The following is a 27,039-nucleotide window of genomic DNA, read 5'->3' on the forward strand; positions in this document are numbered from 1 at the left end:
TGAACCTGTAATATTCCCACAGGGGTTTTATGTCTACCCCATGTGATTCAATTAATTTTCCTGGACTCTGGTTAGACTGTTTCCTTTCCCTCTTAGGCATTTGGCCCCCAAAGTTAGGTAGGTAAAAGTGTCATTTTTAAAGATTTTACTTGTCGGGGAATTTCCTGGTTGGTGCTCCTGGAAAGCATGCAGCTGGCCGGCAGGAGTCTGACATTCCCAGTCAGTGGGGAGAGAAGACATGTGTCTCCCAAAGCCAAGAGGTAGCCAGGTGGAGGACAGCAGGACTTTCTAGGGGGTCCAAGGGGAAAGTTCTGAGTGGACCCTGGGAAGGGACATGGGTGCCCCATCTGAGATGACCTGTGTCCTTCCAATGCCTGGTATCCCCAAGAGGGGCCCAGACATGGACCCACCCTGGGGAACGAGGATGTGGTGCTGCCTGGAGGAGCTAACACTGAGGTTTGAGGAAGTCACCACACAGCTCCCAGAACCCAGAATCTCCAACAAGCAACCATGTGTGGAGAGGGAATGGGGACAGTGGAAGGACACAGCTCAAATGAAGACACTGCGGACATGTTTCCATGGCTTTCTACATTCATCATCATCATCATCGAGTGCTCTCTACACAGCGAGTACAACATTTTACCCACGTGCCTGATGGACAGGCCAAGCTGAATGGAAGCCTTCCGAGGCACCGGAGCAGAAGGAAAAACTTGCACGTGGTCGCAAAGGACTTCACACTATTCCATCCCCTCTACTGCCATCCAAGAGGCCTCTTGACTCTTCCAGAATCAGATGTAAAAGACAAGGTCGGTAAAATCAGTATCCATGCCACCTGAAGCTATGATTAGGCATTGTACACGAACATAGCACTTTTATTTACTTATTTATTTATTATTTATTTTGAGACGGAGTTTTGCTCTTGTCACCCAGGCTGGAGTGCAGTGGCGCTATGTTGGCTCACTGCAACCTCTGCCTTCTGAGTTCAAGCGATTCTCCTGTCAGCCTCCCGAGTGGCTGGGATTACAGGCACCCGCCACCACGCCCGGCTAATTTTTGCTTTTTTTTTTTTAAATAGAGATGGGGTTTCACCATTGGCCAGGCTGGTCCTGAACTCCTGACCTCAGGTAATCCACCTGCCTTGGCCTCCCAAGGTGCTGGGATTACAGGCATGAGCAACCACGCCTGGCCTGAAGATGGCACTTTTAAAAAGATTTTTTTTCTAAGTAAAATGGCCCCCAAAGAGCCCGATGATTTTTTTAAGGGTTTATTTTTAATTTTTTTAAAAATGGATAAAAATGAAAGCTGTAAAATATGGGAAGAGGAGCAAGAGAGCTGCTGAGTTTACATTTGAAATTGTGAGGGGCTGGGGAGGACACGACCAGGGAGAGAGGACCCCTACCCACTAGTCCCTGCTCTCACAGCTTGCGCTCCCCACACTCAGCCTGCACCGCCAGGGAACACAGGACAGAAGTCTAGAGGACAAGAGACCAAACTCAAGTCTTCTTTCTTGTGGTTGGTTGGGTGTTTACATGTGCAAGTGTAGTAAGCCACACCCCACGGATATAAGGTGCCTATCTGTGGATGCCATAGGCATGCTCCTAAGCTCAGTCTCTGGTGACCCCGAGTCTCTTGGCAGGCCACGGGCCTTCACTTCTCCACTTTCTTGGCTTTCTTGAGGATGTCGCATTTTTTCCTGTTAGGACAGTGGCACTGCTCGTCGTTGCTGGGGATACGTTCGCAGTGCCACACCTCCTCCACCTTCTCCACGGGGCAGACGGCTCCACCTAGTGGCAGATGAGCCACAGCTGCATAGGGTCCAGCTGCTTCTTGTTGCAAGCCCGGAAATGGTTGTACTGCAGCCGGTGGTTCTCGGCGGTGGAGGAGCCCCGCGGCAAAGTTGCCCACGGAGAGGCTCTGCTGCACGATTTCGCGCACCTCCTTGTGGGACAGCAGGTAGGGAGGGAGAGGGCACCGGGAAGCTGGGTGAGGGACTACCACCTCATCCAAGGGGATCTTGCAGAAGTCCTTGCTGCTCCTCTCGGGGGCAGCAGGGGACCCTCAAACTCCTCCCTGAACCTCTAGGGATTGATTGCATAGCTCCTCATGTCTCTACACTCGGGTCCAGCACGTGGACCTTGCACTGCTGCTGGTAGGAGCGCCTCTGTTCGTATCCCAGTGCGGGTTGCGCATGAACTCCAGGGTCCAGACGCGATTGTTTTTGGTGCGGAGGTAGAGCAGGTGCACTTAGTGGCGAATGAGCTTGATGCAGGACGGGTCCAGCTGCTTCTTGCCCAGGGAGCCGCTGCAGCTGTACTCCTTGTGCAGGTTGTCATGGGTGAAGAGCTTGGCGAACAGGGGCACCAGCAGGCGCGAGGTGAAGTTGCCAATGGACAGGCTGCTCTCGTAGATACTGCGAAGATGCTCGTTGCCGAGCAGGCAGTCGGCGCAGGGCACCTCCAAGTTGGGCTGGGGGATCTCCAATTTGTCCAAGTCGATAGGTACCAGCCAGATCTTCTTGGAGCGGCACCGCTTGCCCTTGAAGCTAGCTATCCTCCACCCTGATTACTGAGATGTCATCTGGCAGGCTGGAGGAGTCGTAGTAGTTGTCGCGTGGGGGGCTCGCCTTCGCTGCCTGCGTCCAGCCCCAGGCCCTGGAGCTTGTCGTTGATGCACTGGGCGCACCGCTGCAGCCAGGCCTCCTCCTCCTGCATGTGGGGGAAGTAGACCTCCGTGTAGTTGCGGATGATCTGCAGCCTCTGCAGGTCCAGCTCCTGCTTGCCGCCGTCCCCGTAGCAACTGTCCTGCTCGCCCAGCTTGCGGTAGTCGAAGAGCTCAGGGAAGAGCCAGTGGAGGAGGAAGACGGCAAACTCGCCAGGCGAAGAGGCTTCATCCAGGAACTAGGTGAGGGCCTACATGTCCACCACGTGGTCTGAGGCCATGGTGCTGCTCCGGTCCCGAGACAGGCCCTCCTCCTTGTCTTTGTGGTCCAGGAAGTGGCCGGGGTCTACTGCTCAGCCTCAAGCTGGCAGCCTGGCCACCGGGCTGGCTGTTCTCTATCTCCCGCTGGGCCCAGAAGCGGCTGAAGAACTTATTCAGCTGGGGCAAGCACTGGGCCTGTCACACAGCCATCTCCTTTACCAAGGGGTAGTAGACCTCCATGTAGTTGTGGATGAGCTGCAGGTGCAGTGACTCCAGCTTAAGCTTGGCCTCAAAGCTGCAGGCACTGCAGCCTCGGGAGAAGTCGACTGTGGCTGAAGAGCTTGCAGAAGAGCTGCACCAGCGGGCAGCAGGCCAGGAACCCACCTGACAGGCTCTGGTCCACGATCTGCTTGAGCTCCATGCCCGTGAGCTGCTATGCAGTGGTGGGGGTCGGCTGGAATTTGGCCACCATCTCAGTGGGGTTCACCTTCAGGGAGAGCAGGTCCACTTTGCTGTGCAGCTGGGACCTGTTGGACGTGAGGGTGTTGAGCATGTAGAACATCTGGATCAGGAAGTAGATGTTAGGGACACTGTTGGTGGCTGCCCCAGTGCTGCCACAGTCGCACTTCTGTGGCTCATTCAGGAGCCTAAGCGGCGAGGGGCTGTTGCTGGCATTTGCCTTCTGGAAGAGCTCATATGTGTTTAGCAGGTCCCCTGAGGGAGGGTTCTTCTTCTCCATGACCTTGTGCGAGATGCCATACAGAGGCTTCTTGTAGTAATGGGTGGTGGCATGCTTGCAGGGCTCCTCCTTGCCTGGCCACACAGAGCCGGAGCTCCTGCCTTGCTGGCCTGCTCTCCATTGCCTTGGCAGGGTGAGCTGTTCTCGGGTTCCACATGCCTGCTAGGAGCGCCTCTGGGATCAGCTGTCTCCTCTCCACGCTGGGGATGGAGTCTGGCTGGCCATTGCTGACCAGCTGAGTCTTGGAGGGCAGTAAAGACGCTGTCCAGAGGGTGCTTCTCAGAAGTCCTGGAATTCACGGAGCAGCCTAGAGCAGCATCTTTGGCCTCTGTCTCCACTCTCACTTCTTAGAAGTTCTTCTACATCAATTTTTTTTTGGAGATGGTTCTGACTCTGTCACCCAGGCTGGAGTGCAGTGGTTGATCAGAGCTCACTGCATCCTTGACCTCCCAGACTCAAAAGAGCCTAGCTACTCAGGAGTAGCTGGGACTACAGGCCACAGCCACCATGCCTGGCTAATTTTTTAAATTTTTTGTAGAGGCAGAGGTCTCTCACTGTGTTGCCCAGACAAGTCTCAAATTCTCGGGCTCAAGTGTTCCTCCCAAAGTGCTGGGATTAATGGTGTGAGCCACCGTACCTGGCCATATTTTTTTTTTTTTCCAAAAAATACATTTGTAGAGTTTAAAAAGTATCTTTTGATCAAGAGTTCTTATTGTATTTATGTTTGCAAATTTCATTTCCCATTCTGTTGCTTGCCTTTTCACTCTCAGTGAGTTATTTTATGATTACAAATCCTTATTTTGTATGTTATTTTATTACTATTTATTAACCTATTTATCTTATTTATTAGCCTTCAGTGGTTAGTTTTTGAGTCTTTTTTTAAATCTTAAGGTCATAGAAGTGTCCTCTGTATTACTTTTTAAAAACTGTATTGTTTTATTTTACACATTGGCTTCTATATGAAATAATTTTTGTGTATGTTGTGAGGTTGGATGTTAATATTCACTTTTTTCTGTACGGATGTATGAAAGACAGCACAATTTATTGAAAATGAATCTTTTCCTCATTGTACTGAAGCACTATTTTTTCACAAATCAGCTAAATATATTGTGTGGTCCTCTTTATGAGCTCTCTATTCTGTTTCATTGAAATATCTATACTTGCACCTTTTCCATAGTGTCATAATTAATATATGTTTATAAAAACTTTATATCTAATAGTGTAAGTCTTCACATTATATTTTTTCTTCAAAGTTATCTATACACTGCATTTTTATTTGCATTTTATAGTCAGTTTTTCAGTTGCCACCAAATATAATGCAGACAAATTACGCTATTACTAATCACAGTATTGTGATTTTCAGTGTACTACAAATATAGATTTATTTAAAATACTGAATCTTTCTTCTAATACCAGGAATGACATAGGAACATGGTACATCTTTATTTCTGTTGAATGTCTTTAATTTCTCTCAATAAAATTTCACAATTTTCAGTAAAGGGATTGCATATGATATGTTATATTTTATATTAGGAATTCAATGTTTCTTCCTGGAAACATTTCTGATTTTTAATATTTTATTTGATTTAGACTCACTACATTTGGAAAGCTTTAATTATAATTTTATTTTTAATAGATATAGAGCTATTCAGATTTGCTATTTATTCTTGTGTCACTATTAATGATTTTCTAGAAATATATCTATTTCATCAAATTATTTCAAAATTTTTGACTTAAAGTTACTTATTACATTCTCTTTTTCTCTCTCATGACTATAGAATCTATAATGATTTCCTTGTTATTATTAATGATATTTAGAATTTGTGGATACTCTTTTTTTTTTAATTTCATGCATAATTATGGTATATTTTTATCAGTCTTTTCAAAATAACTTTGGCTTTTGCTGATTTCATTTATTTTATGACTGTTTCCTTTTCTCATGCTTCTTATGTATCTTCTCTTTTCTAATTCTTTGGATTTAATTTGACATCACATTTTAAATTTTTGAGATTGACGATTAGATTATTAATTTTCAAGCTTTAATTTTTTAAACATATTTATATAAGCATATACACTTATCTCCAAGCTGAGGTTTGCCTAAGCCTCCCAACTTTTAACAAGCAGCATTTTTACTTTTGTTTTTATTAAATTCAAAATATATTTTAATGTTCACTGTAATTACTTTTTTGATCCATGAATAACTTAGAAATGTGATGCTTAATTTCTAAACATTTGGTCACTTTCAAAGTCTTGCTATAGATTTGCAGCTTAATAACATTGTTGTACAAAAAACACTGTCAAGGATTTCAAATTTTTGGTATTTATTGATTCTTGTTTTGGGCCTAACCTCAGCCTATATCTGTCTATCTAATCTATCTATCTATCTATCTATCTATCTATCATCTATCTACCTAGATAGACAGAGATATCTATAGATAGCTATGGTAAATTTTGAAACACGTTCCAAATACATTATAATAAATTGTGTGTTTTGCTATTTTTGGGTGCAGTTTTTATGTCAAAGTATTTAATCCTACTGCTTTAAATTTTTGTATTATTATTGATATTTTGTATCCTTTTTGCTATCAGTAATTGAAAAAGGTATATTAAAGTCTTCATGATTGAAGACGTGGCTATTGCTCCTTTTAGTTCTATAAAAATTGTAAATGTGTGTTAACTGTGTGTGAGTGAATATACATACACAAGTTTGACAGTTTCCTCAATAGTTGATTCTTTTATATGGATGATGGATACATCTTCCTTTCAGGTAATAATTTCTGCCTTAAAATCTCTTTTGTCTGATATTAACATAGCTAAACAAATTTTCATTTGGCTTGTGTTTGATTACCTGTTATATGCATATATGAAAGATTTTTAAATTAAGATGGTTCTATAGATAGTTAGAAGATAGAAGATATATAGATAGAAGATAGTAGATATCTTCTACAGATATAGATACGTATATGTATCTATATACATATATAGATATATTAATATTTATAGCTATATCTATGTCTATATCTATATACAAATGTATATATGCAGATATCTATATATATATCTACATAAATATCTACATGCCGATATATATGTCTATGTGTGTATATGATATCTATATACATGTAGATAAAGATAGATAGGCATGTATATGCATATATACAGATACCTATGTATATATCTATCTATATACATATATACATGTAGATATATACATACCTATATACATGTAGAAATATAGATGTAGATATAAATATATATGTGTATAGAGATATGTGTAGACATATACAGGTGTATACATATATAGATAGGTCTATATAGAAAACCATCTATCTATATCTAGATAGAGATATATATTGATAGAAATCTCTCCCTATCTATCTCTAGATAGATTATCTAATCTATCTGTAAACTATCTTAAAACCATACTAATTTAAAAATCAAGATTCATCTTAATTTAAAAATCTTAATTTAAAAGTTAAGAACCATCTTTATTTTGTGGTTCATATACACCATGGAATGTTAGGCAGCCGTAAAAAAGAGTGAGATCAAGTCCTTTGCAGGAACATGGATGGAGCTTGATGGAGGTCTTCATCCTTAGCAGACTAATGCAGGAACAGAAAACCAAATACTGCATGTTCTCATTTACAAGTGGGAGCTAAATTATGAGAACACATGAACACATAGAGGGAAACGACAGACACTGGGGCCTCTGGGAGGGTGGATGGTGGGAGGAAGCAGAAGATCAGGAAAAACAATTAATGGGTACTAGGCTTAATAGCTGGGTGGTGAAATAATCTGCACAATGAATCCCTGTGACACTAGTTTACTTACGTAACAAACCTACCCACGTGCCATTGACCTGAAAATAAAAGTTAAAAAAATTATAAAAAATACGTCAATAAAAGTCTTTAACCAACACAAGATGGTTCATCCCAAGAATCATCTTAATTTAAAAATCTTCACATCTTAAGAAGCTACACGGGAGGCTGCGGCAGGAGAATCGCTTGAACCCAGCAGGTGGGGGTTGCAGTGAAGCGAGATCGCAACATTGCACTTCAGCCCAGGCGACAGTGTGAGACTCTGTCTCAAAAAAAAAAAAAAAAAAAAAAAAAAAAAAAAAAAAAAAAGAAGCAACTTTGCTGCTTAAATTGAGTACAATATCCATTTACATTTAATGTGGTGAATGAAAAATTTGGTTTTCATTTACCACCCTACAATTGAATTTTTAATTCCTCCACTATTATAATTTGTCAACTATTATTTTATAGATAGATAAAAGTATAATTCTATAATATCTATAAAATTATAATTCTATAATATCTATCTATAAAATTATAATTCTATAATATCTATCTATAGATAAAATTCCTCAACTATTATTTTATAGATAAAAGGACTTACAGAAAGCGAATATATGACTCAATATTCCAATAAAAGTGCTTGAAATAGTTTATATTGAGCACTTTATCCTTTCGTAAAAATCTTAAGCTACACACATTACATAGCTAGGCACTGATGAGAATCTAGTACTAGATAACCATTTCAAAGGCATGGATAGAATGCTTTCCAGGTATGGATTGTTTCCATACTCCCCTTCCATACATTTTAAAGCCATTGCATAAAAAATATGGAATTTTGTAGAGAGGAGTGAGTTTATATCCTTTAATATTTTCTCACTTTAGAAATGCAGTCTTGGAATGATATAAACTCTGTAAACAGACTGTCATGCTACATTTACAGATAATTGTATCAAGGTGTCTATTTTTAAGACAAGAATAAAAATTACGTTTTTTTCTAATAATAGAAATGGATAAGCAGAATTCTGGCTTCTAATAATGAGAACATACCATCCCCTAGTTTGAAATAAGTTAGATAATTTAACTTTCTTATGTTATCTTGAAGTTAATACATCGTTCGTATTGAATGTATCAGTGAACTACATGAAGTCGTACATTTGGTACCATCCCTTTTATCCTCCACATAAAATGATTCGGTGTTTTAATACACTTCTTTCCATATCCTGCAGTTTTGCATAGCAAAAGAAGCATGCACTTTGAGGAAAATGTACCTTTTAATTTTCTGTATTTTAAATATTATGAGTACAAAATATTTGTATATAATTATGGAGTACATGTGATGTTTCAATACCTCCTTTTTGATCCCAGAACTTTCCTGAATTTTTTGTCCAATTTGTATTGCGTTATTTATGTTTGAAAAGGAGTAATGATGTTTAGTATCTGCTGTTATAAAATAACTGATTCAAAGGATGTAAAGTATCTGATACTATGTCCAAATATGATTTTTAAGCAAATGTTCCTAACAATACATAAATAAGAACATGGAATAAAATAAATTCATATAGCTTTATGATAATAATTTTACCTAAATTAAAAAGTGTTATGTGCAAACAGATGGTATACGACACTTGGCATGTAATAATGCAATTAAGTCCAACTGAATATATTGTTTGATTTATTTCCAGAATCTTTGATACATGTATTGTAGATCCAAACATCAAAAACCATAAGTAGCCTGTATAATGCCTTGTTTATTCTCTGTAAAGTTTTTAATATAAATATATAAAAGAGCATCTTAAATTATTTAAATAAGTCAATTATTTTATATGTGGATTTAGTATTAGAACATGTATCTTCTATTGCACAATAAACTTTTTTAAGTGTCAGAAATTATATAATTATATAGTGACTTTTGTTCACAAGGTAGGTAGTTGTACGTACCTACAAGATACTTGAAAAATATTTTTGTCGACATTGGATGCATTTTTCTCTTATGGACTCTTAAAAATGTTAACAAACCAACACGTGAATGTACTGAAGTATTTTTTAATCATCTTTTCTAGTGTTGATAATGAGTTGGTTGATATAAAGTCATTAGAGTGGCAATTCAACAAATATTTTCTATGGCATAACAAATGTCATTAACTTGCTAGTCTGTCATGCTGTTGCAAAGCTAAAGTCACATTCATTAGTGTTTTTTGTTGTTGTTGCTGTAGTGGTGGTTTGTTTTGTTACATGAAGTGGCCCACTTCTTGTATTAAATTATTTATTCTTTCTGAGAATGTTCAATCATAATGTAATAAAACCTTTAAAAATGATTTAAAAATTTATTCCCGTAGGTGGGAATTGAGCAACGAGAACACTTGGACACAGAGTGGGGAACATCACACCGCAGGGCCTGTCAGGGGGTAGGGGGCAGGGGGAGGGATAGCATTAGGAGAAATACCTAATGTAAATGATGAGTTAATGGGTGCAGCAAACCAACATGGCACATGTATACCTATGTAACAAACCTGCATGTTGTGCACATGTACCCTAGAACTTAAAGTCTAATAAAATATATATTTATTTCTACTGAACACAATGTCTATATATTAGATGACCTAGAACTGGTAGGGGGTTCTAATCCAGGGGATTGTTGATAAACTCACACAACTTCTACAATTTTTACATTGTTACTCTTAAAGTCTTGTCATTGATTGTCTTAATATTGGAAAATAACATGTCAATATTCAGTGTAATAAACTGGAAGAAAAAATGTGCCCATATCCCATTCAATTAAAGACATTGAAAAGAATGTATATGTATTACTTCTGCCCACATCTTAAAGAAGTTCATCATGTTGTCACCAAGCCAGATAGAACCATATACTGGGGAATGTAATGTTTATCTGAGAAATCAAATGCCTAAATACAAATTTCAGTAGTATGAAGTAAAAGGAAATAAATATGGGGGATTTTCTAGTCTTCTCTATTACATATAAATTGCAAGATTTGGCTATTTTAAAAAATAGTAATATTTACACCCACCCAGAGGCAATGAGGCAGTATAAGTCTGGATCTTAAAACCACTGAAAGGAGGACGGCCATTCTGGAAAATCATGGAATTTAGTGGCCAGCCTTTCTGAAGACTTGGAAAAATTTGTTGACTATCATGATCTGTGGAATATCTCAAAAAAAATAAAAGATACAGGTTCAGCAAAGTAAGCTGAAAAAGGCATGAATTAATGATAGAAAAACAAAAAATTGGAAAATAAAATCACAATCTATTTTTGCATATTATAGTAACCATAATTTATATATATATGTATATGTATATTACTGTGCTTACAACTTGGGGTAGGATAAAAACTGTGCTGATGGTATAAAAGAACCAAATGTTAAGTAGTATAATAGGAAGAAAACAATATCTTAAATCAATAAATCAAAAGATAACATCAAAAGCATGTTATTTAAAAGTAAATGAATAAATAATGTAAGAAACATCACCAAAAAAGGTTTAACAAAGTTGTATATGAAAACTTGACTAAAGAGTCAGAAATGTGTTCTTTTTTTTCATTATACTCACAATTTAATGTTCTTTTTTGAAAACAATGCACAGCTATTTCTTTGATTAAAATAATCATGAATTCTAAGAAGCTGCTTTGAGATATATATATATATGTATATATCTTAAAGGAAAATATAATCAACATCAAAATGGCAACTGTTTACTAAACATACATTTTATTTCATAAGCACACAACTTATTTCACAAGCACAAAGCTCTTTGCTTTGGCATTTTCTCAATTACACAATATCTTCCATTCAAGTTACCACCACCTAAAAAGTTATTTGAGAAAACTTTCTCACAATGAAACCTTAACCCTTATTTACAAATACAAAATAAGAATTCATATAATGTATGCTATTCAAAACTCAGTATATCCTGAGTGGAAATTTTTCAATAAACCTTGTAAAGATGCCTGAAATGTTTGCTGTCATTTTTTGAAAAATGTTAGCACACCAATGCAACTATAGCTAATGTTCCAAAATGGAGTATTTTATTTCATGCTTACCATACCAGATGGAATGTAAGGTTAACAGACTTCCAACACCTCTTAAATGAAGGGATTCATGCAGACATTTTCAGAAGAAAAATTAATCAGAGGGGAGAAATCTGTGCCTACCTGGTAGCGGTGAAATGGATGGCATATTTAAAATCACCATTCATAGCTCCTGGCACACAGTAGGCACTAAATATTTTTTTCTTTTATCATTTAGAAGATAAATTCAACAACACATCAATGAAAGTAGGAAAATAAACATTCAAACCAAACTCTTGCATTCATTCCTAGATTGCTTTTTTAAACATAGTCAAAGCCCGGCTAATTTTTTGTAAAAAACAGATATTTTTATGAAAAATGCTCACAAAATTCTAATACAATTAGATGAAGATTTAGAATAACACATAAAATATATATTTGTGCACCAACATGAACGAGCAAATATCTGTTAAACATACTCAATTTTTTTTAATGTTTGGAAGGGGAGGTGAATGACAAGATGGTGCTAAAAAGGAATTTAGAACTAAAAATCCACGAAAACAGACATAAGGGAAAGATTCAGCATGGTCTCTGCAATAATCATCAATTTATATTCATCATGGCATTGTATTTATGAATATGGAGATGTTTGAATGCAGTTATTAACAGGGAATGTATACTATTTGTCTTCAGCTTTAAAAATTTGACAGCTTATTTTATTTATTGCCACTTTTTAATATGTTTCATAATTGGCACTTAAAGAGCTAGATAACTATCCTTAAAGTTATGTAATGAAATTTATATATCCATTTTTCTATTGTTGATAGATTTAATGATTCATTCTTAAACTGTATTATATGACTTTAACAATTTTTTAAATAAAATTGTAATCATCAATGTTTAAATGTTTTAAATGTTAATGTTTTCAATGTTCAAAATCTTTCTAAAGCACCTAATAGGTGAGGTAATACAACCTCTTTCCGTCTTAAAGTAAACTAAACCTAATTTCACGTATCTATGATCGACTGCTATGATTTAAAGAGCAACTCTTGTGTATCAGACTTTGTGGTCGGCAGCCTACATTTCCTCTCTCATGTAACAGACCACTCTGTATATGCAGTGTGTCTAGTCCACATGCACCTCTGTGAATTTTAGAGAAAGCATCTTTAGACAAGTGAATAGTGGATAGCATGGTGTTGCCTTTTTTGGAAAGAAAAATAAAAAGGTGCCTCTTCCTCAGACGCACCCCTAAGCCACGGCACAAAGTCTCACAGGCTAACCACATGGCACTTCAGCCCACTCCTCCACAGGCACCTTAACCCAGGACCTTGATTAAAGGTGGTAAAATGGAAGTTCAGAAAGTTAAGGGTCTTAAACCAGGATTCTACAAATGTATTAAAATTAGAAACTATCTGTCAAAAAATAGGTATTTTGTTAAAGAAAATACACAAACATACATACAATGAAACATCAATGATAATTTGAACCTATGTGTGTTTATAGAAGTGAATGTTCATGATATATTTTAAGAGAAAAAAAGGCAGTTAAATGTCATATTTATTTATTTTTATTTTTTTTTATTTTTTTGAGATGGAGTCTCACTCTGTCACCCAGGCTGGAGTGCAGTGGTGCAATCTCGGCTCACTGCAAGCTCCGCCTCCCGAGTTCACGCCATTCTCCTGCCTCAGCCTCTCCGAGTAGCTGGGACTACAGGCGCCCGCCACCACTCCTGGCTAATTTTTTGTATTTTTTAGTAGAGACGGGGTTTCACCGTGGTCTCGATCTCCTGACCTCGTGATCCACCCGCCTCGGCCTTCCAAAGTGCTGAGATTACAAGCGTGAGCCACCGCGCCCAGCCAAATGTCATATTTAGAGTAGGATTCAAGTGGACTTTACAACGCAGGGGAGGGGCGAGAATATTATACAACTTTTTTTCAAAGAAATTATCATCTCTAGTGGCAAATATTTCAGTGACTCCATTTTGCTTACTGTGTTTTCAAACTGGTTAAAACTCACCTTTATTCATCCTGCAGTAAATATTGCATTTTTCACATTTCATTAAATATTATTTTTCTGAAAACTGGATATTGTAATTTACTTTTGAAAATGAAAATTAGCTGTTGTTGTTGACAAGCATTCAATTAATAATAATTTAATTGCTCAAAGAAGATGAAGGATAAAATTTTCTATTTTCTAGCTACATTTCTGATGTATCATCAAAGTTATAATTGAACATTACCATGAATGAGGCTGAACTGTCATTAGTAAAAATAACTACGCAGGCCAGGCATGGTGGCTCACACCTGTAATCTCAGCACTTTGGGAGGCCTAGTCGGTCGGGCTGATCACCTGAGGTCAGGAGTTCAAGACCAGCCTGCCCAACATGGTGAAACCTCATCTCTACTAAAAATACAAAGATGAGCCAGATGTGGTCGTGCATGTCTGTAATCCCAGCTACTCAGGAGGCTGAGGTGGGAGGATCCCTTGAACCCAGAGGACCAGGCTGCAGTGAGCCGAGATTGCGCCACTGCACTCCAGCCTGGATGAGAGTGAGACTCTGTCTCAAAACAAAAACAAACAGTATTTGAAGAAGTGGCTAAAAATCCCCCAAATTTGGTGAAAGATACAAACCTACAGATCCAAGATGATGAGCAAATCTCACAGGATAAAGTACTAACATATCCATAATTACCTAAAAAGCCCCTGAAGGGCTGCCCTGGCCAAGGAACCTCAAGTCTTCAGTTTCTCAGAGATCACAGCTGGGGTCATAAGCTTATAGTTGGGATCTTCCTTATAGGTTGTCATAGGTAGCTTTGTCAAACAAGACTAGGTTATTGAGCTTGTCCTGAACTTTGCCTTTGGACTACTTCTTTTCAGCCTTGGCTCCAGATCTGTTCACTGGGTCTTTGTCTTTCTTGGTTGACTTTCTGGCATCTTTCTTCTTCTTGTGGTCTTTGGGAGGCATTGCAAAGCTCAGAGAGCAGTGGCGACCTCTGCAGCTTTGCTGAGATGTTGGACTAAAAGGAAGCACTGCTCAGGAAAGGGCCAGAAGCCTCCTGCCACTGTGAGTACTTCTGGGGCAAAGGAGGCAGTGTGGATTAAAAAATAAAAATAAACAAAAAGACACCTTTATGCTGCTTATAAGAAAGTCACTTCAAATTCAACATAAATAGGTTGAAAGTAAAAGAATAGAACAAAATATACCATGCAAACATTAGTTATTTTTTAAAATGCAGGAGTAGCTATATTAATATCTGATAAAGTAGACTTCAGAGCAAAGAAAATTACTAGTGACAAACAGGGACATATATAATAACAGAAGGTTCAATCCACCAGAATATATAGGATCCTAAAATGTACTCACCAAACAACAGAGCCTCAAAATACATTAAACAAAAACTGATAGAGCTAAAAGTTCAAAGGCCTTTACGGTTATAATCGGGGAATTCAATACCTCCATTTCAGTAATTGATAGAACTACTAGAGAGAAAATCAGCAAGGGTATAGAAGATCAGAACAATACATAAACCAACAGGATCTCACTGACATAAACAGAACACTCCACCCAACAATAACAAAACACACGCACCCATGAAACACTCTGGACGGACCATCAAACAACCTCAATAAAAGAATCAAAATGATAGTGTGTTCTCTGACCACAATGGAGCCAAACTAGAAATTAGTAACAGAAACACATTAGGAGATGTCTAAACACATGACTAAAATTGATCTATAGATTTAATGCAATGCCTACTAAAATCCCAGTACGATTTTTTACAGGCATAGACAATAGACATAGCCAAAACTTATTCTAAAATACACATGACGATGCACAGGCCCTAGTTATACAATCTTGACAAAGAAGAATAAAGTGGGAAGAATCGATTTGATTTTAAGGCTTACCATGTAACTATAGTCATCAAGAGAGTGTGGTATCAGCAGACGGTCAGACATACAGATCAATGGAATAGAACGGAGGACCCAGAAATAGGCCCACACAAATATGCTCAATGGATATTTGACAAGCGTGCAAACCAATTCAATGGAAAAATAAGCTTTCAAAAAAATGGCGTTGGAGCAACCGGACATCCATAGGAAAAAATGAACCCATACCTAAACCATAAACCTTATATAAAAATAAACACAAAATGAATCATAGGCTTAAATGTAAGCTATAAAACTTTTAGAGAAAAACACAGGAGAAAATATTGTGATCTAGGGCTAGGAAAAGTTCTAACTTGATACCTAAAGAATGACCATAAAAGGAAAATGTAGTAAGTTGGTCTTTTTAAAAATGAAAAGATTTTGCTCTGTGAAAGAGTATGTGAAAAAAATGAAAGAACAAGTTACCAACTGGGAAAAAAATGTTTGCAAACCAAATATCTGAACTCTGAAGGACTCCAAAACTTAACAGTTAAAAATGAAACTAAACAATTTTAAAATGAGTAAATGACATGAACAGACATTTCACCAAACAGGATACACAGGTGGCAAACAAGCATATGAAAAGATGTTTAACATCATTAGCTATTAAGAGAAATGCAAATTAAAACTACCATGAGATACTACTACACACCCAACAGAATGGCTAAAATAAAATATAGTAGGCCAGGCAGGGCAGCTCACGCTTGTAATTCCAGCAGCAATTTGGAAGGCCGAGGCGGGCGGGTCACTTGAGCCCAGGAGTTGGAGACCAGCCTGGGCAACATGGTGAAATCTCATCTCTACAAAAATTAGCTAGGCATTATGGCACACAACTGTATTCCCAGCTACTTGTGAAACTGAGGCAGGAGGATTGCTTGAGCCTGGGAGGTGGAGGTTGCAGTGAGCCAAGATTGTGCCACTGCATTCCAGCCTGGGTGACAGTGAGACCCTGTCTCAAAAAAAAAAGACAAACCAAATGCTGGCAAGGATGTGGAAAAATTGAATCACTCCGACATTGCTGTTGGGAACGTAAAATGGGACCATGACTCTAGAAAATTTGGTACCTTCTAATAAAATATGCATCTATCATGTGACTCAGCAATTACACTGCTAGAGATCTGAGAGAAATGAAAATGTCTTATGTTGACGTGAAAACATGTACAAACATGTTCATTGCAGCTGTATTTGTAATAGCCAAACACTGGATCAGCCCAGACGTCCTTCAACAGGTAAAACAAATACATATCATGGAAAATACTCTGCAATAAAAAGGAATGAATAAAAAGAATGAAACATTGATATATGTGGCAACTTGAAGGAATACCAGGGAATTACACTGAGTGAAAAGCCAATCCCAAAAGGTTACATACTGTATGATTCCATCTATGTAATATTCTTGAAATGACAAAATCATAGAAAAATGGAGGACAGATTAGTGGTTGCCAGGGGTTAAGGATAGTGGTGTGGAGAAGACGGAGGAGGTGGGTGTGATTATCAAAGGGCAACACGAGAGATCTTGTGGTGTTGAAACTGTTCAGTATCTTATAGGATACATAAACTTACATAGGTGATTACACTATAGAATTACAAATTATATAGAATACATCATACAAATATTCATTAATAAAAGTGAAACTAGGAAGTCTGAATATGATTGATGGATTTGGAGTCTGTATATGATTGGTGGATTATATCAAAGTCAATGTCCTGGTGGTTATACTATAGTTTTACAAAATCTTACTTTCAGGAGAAACAGGGTAAGGTATACAGAATTATTTGAATTATCTCTGAATTATTTTTTTAGAACTACATGTGAATCTATATTCATCTCAATAAAATTTTCATTAAAAAAAATCTGAATGGGCTGGGCACAGTGGCTCATGCCTCTAATCCCAGCACTTTGGGAGGCCGAGGTGAGTGGATCACTTGAGGACAGGAGTTCGAGACCAGCCTGGCCAACGTGGTGAATCTCGTCTCTACTAAAAATACAAAAATTAGTCAGGCATGGTGGTGCACGCCTGTACTCCCAGCTACTTGGGAGGCTGAGGCAGGAGAATCACTTGAACCCAGGAGGCAGAGGTTGAAGTGGGCCGAGATCACACCACTGCACTCCAGCCTGGGCAACAGTCAGACCCTGTTTCAAAAAAAAAAAAAAATCTGAATGTATACTACATGCCATTACATGAATAATGTCTGTTTCACAGATGAAGGAACTGAAGTCGAGTGGTTGGTAACTGACTTAAGATTACAGAGCTAGTAAGAAGATGGGCTGGCATTCAAACTGGTTTGTTCAGCTGATAACTTAGAATATAATATAAATGACTTAAGGGTCCAATTAGTTGACTGAAGAAGTAAAAAAATAACTATTAATATATAACTTCAAAGGGTGAGCAACATTGTGCTTTCTGCTACTGTGATATAAATTTAAAAGCTTTTGCTTTAGAATGGCATGCTAGGACTTATGTACTACAGCATAGTATGAAGAGTACTAGAAATACAAGCGATTTCTTTGTCTAATAATTATAAATTTGAATTATAAGACTATCAACAGAAAACAAACACCAAAAAATACCCATACCTACTTAATGTTGGCTTCAGATTAAAATAAAAATATCCTAAGCCAAGTTTCAGCAAAATAATTTTATTTCCTAACATATGGTAACATATACATCCAATATGTGCTCCCCTTGCACATCTATTCACAAGTGACTTCCAAATGACAACTGCTTTGATATTTAAGCATGTGCTAAAAGTTATTTTAGTTGAGATATGAAAAATGCTCTAGATAGATAAGATTCTGAGTATACTGGATTAGTCACAGCAGAATTTACTTTAGTTAGATGAGTTCTACAAATTGAAAGCTGTGAAAAGCCACTACTTTTACATCTAATACATCCAGATGAACACGATGCAGCAATATCAGCTTGTATTCCAGAGAAATCTCATTAGTTTTTCTGGTGATGGAACCACTTATCCACTGTATTCAGAGAAAAGAAAAACAAATTAGAATTCCTGTTAAGAATCAAAAGTACACCTAACATATAACAAAGACTAATATACTTGCTTTAATGAATCCTACCAAGAATTACCTGAAAATTAACAGACATACATACAAAATTTCTCCACAGCAAATGCAGGTGTTTTCTTTTGGGCTTCCTTACACTTCATGCTAATTGTATAGTGTGTTTTTCAAACTTTTTTTTTTTTTTTTTTTTTTTGAGACAGGGTCTCACTCTCTTGCCCAGATTGCAGTGCAGTGGCAGCAATCATGGCTCATGCAACCTCCATCTTCCAGGTTCAAGCAATTCTCGTGCCTCAGTCTCCCCAGCAGCTGGCATTATAGACGTGTGCCACCACATCTGGCAAAATTTTGTGTTTTTTTTTGTAGAGACGTGGTTTCTCCATGTTGGCCAGGCTGGTCTCAAACTCCTGGGCTCAAGTGATCCGCTCGCCTCGGCCTCCCAAAGTGCTGGGATTACAGGTGTGAGCTATCACACCCAGCCTTCAAACTTGTTTTTTTAAGTGGCAGAATCATTTTCTTACCAGAAAAATCTTACGGCGAATTCTGACATCTAAGGAGGAGAGAACTGTTTTCTGGGTGAAGCAGCCTGTGGCCAGGTGGGAAAGTGGAGATCAGCCCACTCAGGGTCCCCTCCAGTGTCCAGCAGGCACCTCCATGGAACTCAGAGGGGCACAGTGGCTCATGGTTTGGAAACCATTGTGATACAGTGTGGCACTGAAGGTGGTATGTAGCAGCTCATCTTCCTTCTCATGTACACTACAGAATTCTAAAAACGTTTCTCTTCTCACCCTTCTTCCCTCTCTTCCTGTGTATGTTAAAAATATGTACGTGGCTGGGTGCAGTGGCTCACGCCTGTAATCCTAGCACTTTGGGAGGACAAGGTAGGTGGATCGCCAGCCTGGGTGACATGGCGAAACCCTGCCTGATTAGTGTTCAAGACCAGCCTGTTTCAAGACCTGGTTTGAGACCAGCTTGGGCAACATGGTGAAACCCTATCTCTACAAAATATAAAAAAATTAGACAGGTATGTTGGCACATGTCTGCAGTCCCAGCTATTTGGGAGGCTGAGATGGGAGAACCACTTTAACTTGGGGGGGTTGCGGCTACAGCGAGCTGTGATTGCGCCCTTGCACTGCAGCCTGGGTGACAGAGTGACAGCCTGGGTGACTCTGTGTCAAAAAACAAAAAAAAAGCCAGGTACAGAAAGACAAATACCACATGATCTCATTTATATATGCAATATAAAAAAGGTGAATTCATAGAGGTAGAGAGTAGAATGGTGGTTGCCAGGAGCTGAAGGATGGGGAAAGGGCAGGCGATGGTCAAAGGGTACCAAGTTTTAGTTAGACAGAAGGAATAAGCTTTAGTGATCTATTGCACAGGATGGTGACTGTAGTGTCTATTTCAAAATTGCTAAGAGTAGATTTCAAATGTTTTTATCACACACCAAATAATGATTAAGTATGTGAGGTAATGATTTCTTAATTAGCTGGATTTAATCATTCCACATTGTAAACATATATCAAAACATCACATTGTACCCATAAATATATATAATTATCATTTGTCAACTAAAAATAAAAGTAACATAATTTTTCCATAAATCTGTGTAATTTTTAATGAAATTTTACTGGAATAGAAATCTTACCGTCTGTTGGTACCGTGCAGGCAGATTCACAGGGTGGTGGTAACTAAAATATAAAATATTAAAATCTATTAGTCTAATCTCATTTTTTAAAAAGCTAAAAAGGTATACTGACAAAAATTTAAGAGAATCTGAAGACTATCCCAAATTTTAGGATCTAACCATAATTTATAATATATAGGAACAATAGAAGGTTTGCTCTACTGCTGAGATGATAACAAATTCAAGCCTCTTGGACAGTGCAGTGGCTCATGCCCATAATCCCAGCACTTTGGGAGGCCGAAGTGGGTGGATCACAAGGTCAGGAGTTCAAGACCAGCCTGGCCAAGATGGTGAAACCCTGTCTCTACTAAAAATAAAATTAGCTGGGCGTGGTGGCAGGCGCCTGTAATCTCAGCTGCTCGGGAGGCTGAGGCAGAGAACCACTTGAACCTGGGAGGCGGAGGTTGCAGTAAGCCGAGATTGCGGCACTGCACTCTAGTCTGGGCGACAGAGTGAGACCCGTCTCAAAAAAAAAAAAAAAAAAAATTCAAGCCTCTTGACTTTTTATGACATGCAGAATAAGAAGAATGTTTTTTGAAACAATAAAAACTGATTTATGCATATATAACAATTTTATGTATACACACGTATTTATAAAATATGGGCAAAGTGTTCTCACTGAAAAATTATAATAGTTAACCACTGGCTTTTCCCTTACAATTTTTCTTATTTATCTCAACTTTGTCGGGATTCATACATAAATAAAGATAAATCTAAATGTACTGGTTTCATCATTAAATTGTCCTTTTTTCCTTGTTCTACCCCATTTACAAGGCCGTAAAAAAGACCTCATTTTCTTTTGTTTTCCTTATTTAATATGATAAATGAAAATAATTAAAGATGATCTCGTTCAATCTTTTGGTTAATCCAAACCAAATAATTAAAAATAGTACAAAAGCAAAATTATTGCTTTGACGGGTGCTTTTACTACCTCACATGAAAGCCTTTCTTAGATCATAAATCATTCCTGCAATGGTACCTAAAACTTGATACCTTCCTCAGTCCTTGCTAGAACCAAGTCAAGTAAATTCCCATTGGTTCTTTTGTGGAAATGGCTTATGATGGGTCATAGGCACACAGGTTACTTGGTACATTCTGGAACCATTCTGATTTTTACAAATCTTACTACCATGCTATCTGTCCAACTTATGATTGATTAGAATCACTCCCTCAGCTTCTCCCTCAGTCAAATGGCCACCTGTATGTGTTCATGGTTTCTAATTTCAAGACTCCACACAGTAACATGCATACAAAAGGCACTCAAGTATTTGTCGAAACAAGTACTTCCTCTCCCCATTTAGCATCATAGTTTTTAGCAACCAGGTTTTTTTTTTTTTTTAAGGAAACTTTTACATACAGCATCCACAATGGCTCTGGCAGCATCAGGATCACACTTGAAGGGGCTCTCAGACACAGTTGTATTCATGCTATTAAATAAAACAAAAGTAGCCATAAGACAAAATAACAAAAATTATCTCTTAAGAGTTGAAAAAAAAAAATGAGTCGAAAGTAGTTGACCAGGTGATATTCAAGTTTAGTTTAGAAGAAAGCTTTTTCACCTACATTTAACATTCTAATTATGTATTTTGGCAAGGCATAGCTATTCTTGTGATCAATTTTATTCAAATATCTTAACAAGTTCGGATTTAAGAAACTGAGATTGGGCCGGGTGTGGTGGCTCACGCCTGTAATTCCAGCACTTTGGGAGGCCGAGGCAGGCAGATCATAAGGTCAAGAGATCGAGGCCATCCTGGCCAACACGGTGAAACCCCATCTCTACTAAAAATACAAAAATTAGCCGGGTGTGGTGGCGCGTGCCTGTAGTCCCAGCTACTCGGGAGGCTGAGGCAGGAGAATCGCTTGAATCTGGAAGGCGGAGGTTGCAGTCAGCTGAGATTGCACCACTGCACTCCAGCCTGGTGACAGAGCAAGACTGTCTCAATAAGGAGGAGAGGAGAGGAGGGGAGGGAAGGAGAGGAGGAAAGAAACTGAGATTGAATGCTCTGTAATTCTCACTGAAATAGCTGAGAAATATTAATTAAAATGAGAAACATATCTTTCTTAATTGGAAAAAAAAATGAAACAAAAAAAAAAACCAGTTCCTGTAGTGTTGGTGAGACATCTGAAACAGACACTTCTGGCAGGAGTCCTGGTTCAATCTTTCTGAAAAATAATTCTGTAAAATGTATCCAAAACCTTTTAAAAAGCTCATAGGTCTTGATAGAGAAATTCCACCTCTAAGAACCCAATCCAAGACTGAAATGGTAATTTACAAAGGTGTTTACCATATACTATTTCACTATTAATATATTTCACTATTAATGTAATATTAATAGTGAAAAATTGGAAGTAACCAAAATGTCCAATAATAAGAAATGATTAAAAATAGTTTATCCTTCTTTGCAGGGGATTTAAAAATAAAAAATAAAAAGGTTTATCCATTAAACATTATACAGAGATGGAACATTATAATATTAAAATATGATATTTCTAGACTGGGCATGGTGGCTCGCATCTGTAGTCTAAGCACTTTTGGAGGCTGAGGTGTGAGAGGATCACTTGAAGCCAGGAGGTCAAGATCAGCCTGGACAACACAGCAAGACACTTTCTCTACAACAAATTTAAAAATCATCTGGGAGTGATGTGTGCCTATAGTACCCAGCTACTTGGCAGGCTGAGACAGAAGGATCACTTCTTTGAGGTTACAGTAAGCTATTACAGTAACACCACACTTCAGCCTGGGCGAGAGACCCCATCTCTAAAAAAAAATCATATTTTTAATGACATGAGGAAACGCTTATTATATAGTGTTAAATTTTTAAAATCATAAGAAAAGTCGTGTATATAATACAATCCTAATTTGTTTTTTGGTTTTTTTTTAGCCCACTTTAGTCTAAAATATGGATCATGTTTTAAAAATACATTTTCTTTTTGTTTATCCGTAGTTCAAGTTTTCCTATATATGTCATTATAGTATTAATATGTGCCCAGTTAGAAATATTCCATCAAGGCCAGGCATGGTGGCTCACGCCTATAATCCCACCACTTTGGGAGGCCGAGGTGGGCGGATCACGAGTCAGGCGTTCGAGACCAGCCTGGTTAACACGGCAAAACCCCATCTCTACTAAAAATACAAAAATTAGCCAGGCATGGTGGCATGCGCCTGTAATCCCAGCTACTCAGGAGGCTGAGGCAGGAGAATCGCTTGAATCTGGGAGGTGGAGGTTGCAGTGAGCTGAGATCGTGCCATTGCACTCCAGCCTGGGCAACAAGAGCAAGACTCTGTCTCAAAAAACAACAACAAAGAAATACACCATCAAAATGAAAAATGAATCATTTTTGCTTACCTGTTATTTAACATACATTAAGACCATTTTCATAGAAATCACAAGATACCAAAAAATAGAGAAGTTAATTTAAAAGCCAAATCTTTTTCCTTTTCTTTTCTTTTGAGACAGGGTCTTGCTCAGTTGCCCCAGCTGGAGTGCAGTGGGGCAATCACAGCTCACTGCAGCCTTCATCTCCAAGGCTCAAGTGATCTTCCCACCTCAGCCTTGCTACAGGCAAGCACCACCATGCCTGGCTAATTTTTTTTAATTTTTAGTAGAGATGAGGTCTCGCTATGTTGCCCCCACCAGTCTCCAATTCCCGAGTTCAAGTGATCCTCCTGCCTCAGCCTCCTAAAGTGCTGGAATTACAGGAATGAGCCATAGCACCCAGCCAAATGCCAACTCTTAGGATTGTATATTTTTACACAAATATATATAACTCTTCTTCATTTTTCTTCTGTTTGTTGGAAGGACAATGTTTTCATTTTATCAGACATTATCCTGACACAGAATAGAAGATTTCTGGGAGAATTATTTTTGTACATTGGCCGTTTCTCATACCCTTTTTTTTTTTTTTTGAGACCGAGTCTCGCTCTGTTGCCCAGGCTAGAGTACAGTGGTACGATCACGGCTTACTGCAGCTTCAACCTCCCCAGGCTCAGGTGATCCTCCCAACTCAGCCTCCCAGGTAGCTAGGACTACAGGCATGTACCACCATGCCCAGCTAATTTTGTACTTTTTGTAGAGACAGGGTTTTTCCATGTTGTCCAGGCTGGTCTTCAACTCCTGGGCTCAAGCAATCCATCCACCTTGGCTTTCCAAAGTGCTGGAATGACAGGTGTGAGCCACCACACCCAGCCTTGTATCTCTTTTCTAAGTGAAAGTAACAATACAGTGTCTTATAATTATTAAAACCTTTTCTGCAAGCTGGTCTGCTTTGTGTGTTAAACATGCAAAGTGTTTACACTTACCAACTGATTCCTTTTCCATTCGTTTTCTTAGTCACTAATGCTTTCCAATGGTCATGAGTGTTTTTAATAATATCAATGGCAAAGTCCTATAATTTGAAGAGATTTGCATTACAATGATAAAAAGGTATTATTTTCCTATTATCAACATTTCCCCAAAGCCTGATACTTTGTCTCTTCTGAATCATTTCCTTACTCTAAAAATGGAAGAGAATATTAAAGTGAATAAATAAACACCAAGACTGTGTTATGTTTCCAGACTTCTGTTTTGTGAATCTTTAGATGGTAACAATATGGTTAAATTATAAGTCGCAATACAAATGAGCCTAAAGCTACAGTTCTGAATGACATATTACCTTATCTTTAAATTCTGCATTAAACGCAAACTCATTTTCTGGTTTTCCATCAGGAACCTTATACCTTCTAAACCAGTCCACAGTAGCTTCTAAGTAGCCAGGTTTCAGCCGTTTGACATCATTGATATCTAAGAAGAGAAGAAGCATAAGATGACAGTGAGAATGATTTTTTTAAAAAGAAGGAAGAGAATACGCAGATTTCAAGATGCACAAATAATTATACATTTAACAAAAATTCCAAGTACTTATTTTGAAAGAGCTGTGGAATGACTTATCATGGAAGTTCAAGATAACGTTGGAGAAAAGCCCCTTGTTGAGAAGAGAAGCCATACACGTATACATTGAAAGAAAATCATCTAGTGTCTCCAAATAGCTCTGACATTAAGTACAGAGAACAATCAGTACAATAGTAATCTCTGTTAGGTAAGGGCAAACAGCTGGTGGCTACATAATGAAACAACCAGTTTGGCAAATGTAGATAATTCCTATGAGAAGTGTACAAGATACTGAAAAAGACAGAGGTTATCTTTTTTTTTTGGAGACAAGGTCTCGCTCTGTCACCCAGGCTGGAATGCAGTGGCCCAAACAAGGCTCACTGCAGCCTTGACCTCCAGAGTTCAGGCGATCCTCTCACCTCAGCCTCCTGAGTAGCTGGGACTATAAGCATGCACACACCCAGCTAATTTTTAAATTTTTTGTAGAGATGGGGTCTCGTCATGTTGCCCAGGCTGGTCTCAATCTCCTGGGCTCAAGCAATCCTCCTGCCTTGGATTCCCAAAGCACTGGGATTACAGGTTTGAGGTACTATCCCTGGTCCAGAGGCAGAGGCTATATGTCAGAGGATCACAACACTATTACATACTAAAAGATAAGAAAAATAGATTAGATTGATATCCATTGATGGGTTACGTATTAAATGTGACTAGACTTTGCTGGATAGTACAGGCACTGTACATAACAATACTTTAGTTCTGGCTGATAGAAAAGTGCACTGCTTAAAAAATTTTAAGTTTCTGTATAGCCATCAACAATGGCTAGCCTCAATGTCATCAAACTGCACTTCAAATAACAAACTCCTGCTCAATGCAAGCAGAGATACACATCCTAAAAAGTCAGTTAGCAAAAGTATTATGAGGAAGAGAAATACATTCAACAACAACAAAAGCTTATTTATATTTGTATAAGATAACATTGCTTCAATCCAATTTATTTATTTTTTTGAGACAGAGTCTCGCTCTGTCTCCCAGGCTGGAGTGCAGTGGCGCAATCTCGGCTCACTGCAAGCTCCGCCTCCCGGGTTCATGCCATTCTCCTGCCTCAGCCTCCTGAGTAACTGGGACTACAGGTGCCCACCACCATGCCTGGCTAATTTTTTTGTATTTTTAGTAGAGATGGGGTTTCGTGTTAGCCAGGATGGTCTCGATCTCCTGACCTCGTGATCCGCCTGCCTCGGCCTCCCAAAGTGCTGGGATTACAGGCGTGAGCCACTGTGCCCGGCCGCTTCAATCCAATTTATAATCTGCATAAAGAATAGCATGCATTCTATTATCATAATATCACTAGAAGTATGGAAACTTTACAGAATGCACTGGGAAATGTTTAAGCACTAGTAAATTTCAAAGAACTTATAATTTACATGAAATGTGTCACCTGATATAGAAATTGGAAATCCAGAAATCCAACATGCAAATGTTGATGTTTTCCAATACCAGAAACTAATTCTCCAATTATTCAGACACCAACTGGGTGCTCAGTAATTCACTGTAATTCTGATACTATCTACCTGGAGTTAGCATCAGATCTCAAAGGTTAGGGACTCAGTCTCACAAGACTGCCCCACTTCAGATGCCTCCTGTACTTTTGACTGATCAGCTATAGATTGGGGGTTTCTACAGTCCTTTCCCCAGGTTCCCTAATTTGCTAAAATGGTTCACAGAACTCAGGAAAACACTGAAGTTTAACATTTCATTATATGCATACAATTCAGGGACAGCAAATGGAAGAGATGCACAGGGGCAAGCTATAGGATGGACAATAGACACTGCCTTAGAAGTTGACATTAGGGAAAGCTGCGTACTACTTGCACCATGGGACCAGCCACCCCGAGAAAGTTTTCAGGGTTCTAATAACCTGAACTGCAGGAAAATAATGCCTTAGTAAATGAGTGCTGACAGAGTGATGGGCTTGGCTTCACTAATCGTGGCCACAGCATGCCAAGTTCTCTTGTATAAGAAGTACGTTGGAAATGCACACACAGACCAACAGAACAGA

General features: G+C 38.5%; 1 protein-coding gene and 1 pseudogene across 1 annotated transcript in view; both read right to left on the reverse strand.

Annotated features, from left to right (window-relative positions):
- Window positions 1-1,647: 1,647 nt before the first annotated feature.
- On the reverse strand, window positions 1,648-13,505 carry LOC100602104 (annotated as a pseudogene).
- A 4,526-nt stretch (window positions 13,506-18,031) lies between these two features.
- Window positions 18,032-27,039, reverse strand: part of PPA1 (inorganic pyrophosphatase 1) — a 29,928-nt gene continuing 20,920 nt past the window's right edge. The window contains exons 7-11 of the mRNA XM_003271198.4: window positions 24,769-24,896; window positions 24,416-24,501; window positions 21,473-21,542; window positions 20,077-20,119; window positions 18,032-18,383 (exon numbers count right to left, since the gene is read on the reverse strand). Coding sequence (XP_003271246.1) covers window positions 18,352-18,383; window positions 20,077-20,119; window positions 21,473-21,542; window positions 24,416-24,501; window positions 24,769-24,896 — 359 coding nt within the window. The 3' untranslated portion in view covers window positions 18,032-18,351. The remainder of the gene's footprint in view (window positions 18,384-20,076; window positions 20,120-21,472; window positions 21,543-24,415; window positions 24,502-24,768; window positions 24,897-27,039) is intronic.

The sequence above is a fragment of the Nomascus leucogenys genome, chromosome 18, assembly GCF_006542625.1.
Source record: "Nomascus leucogenys isolate Asia chromosome 18, Asia_NLE_v1, whole genome shotgun sequence".
NCBI classification, from domain to species: Eukaryota; Metazoa; Chordata; class Mammalia; order Primates; family Hylobatidae; genus Nomascus; species Nomascus leucogenys.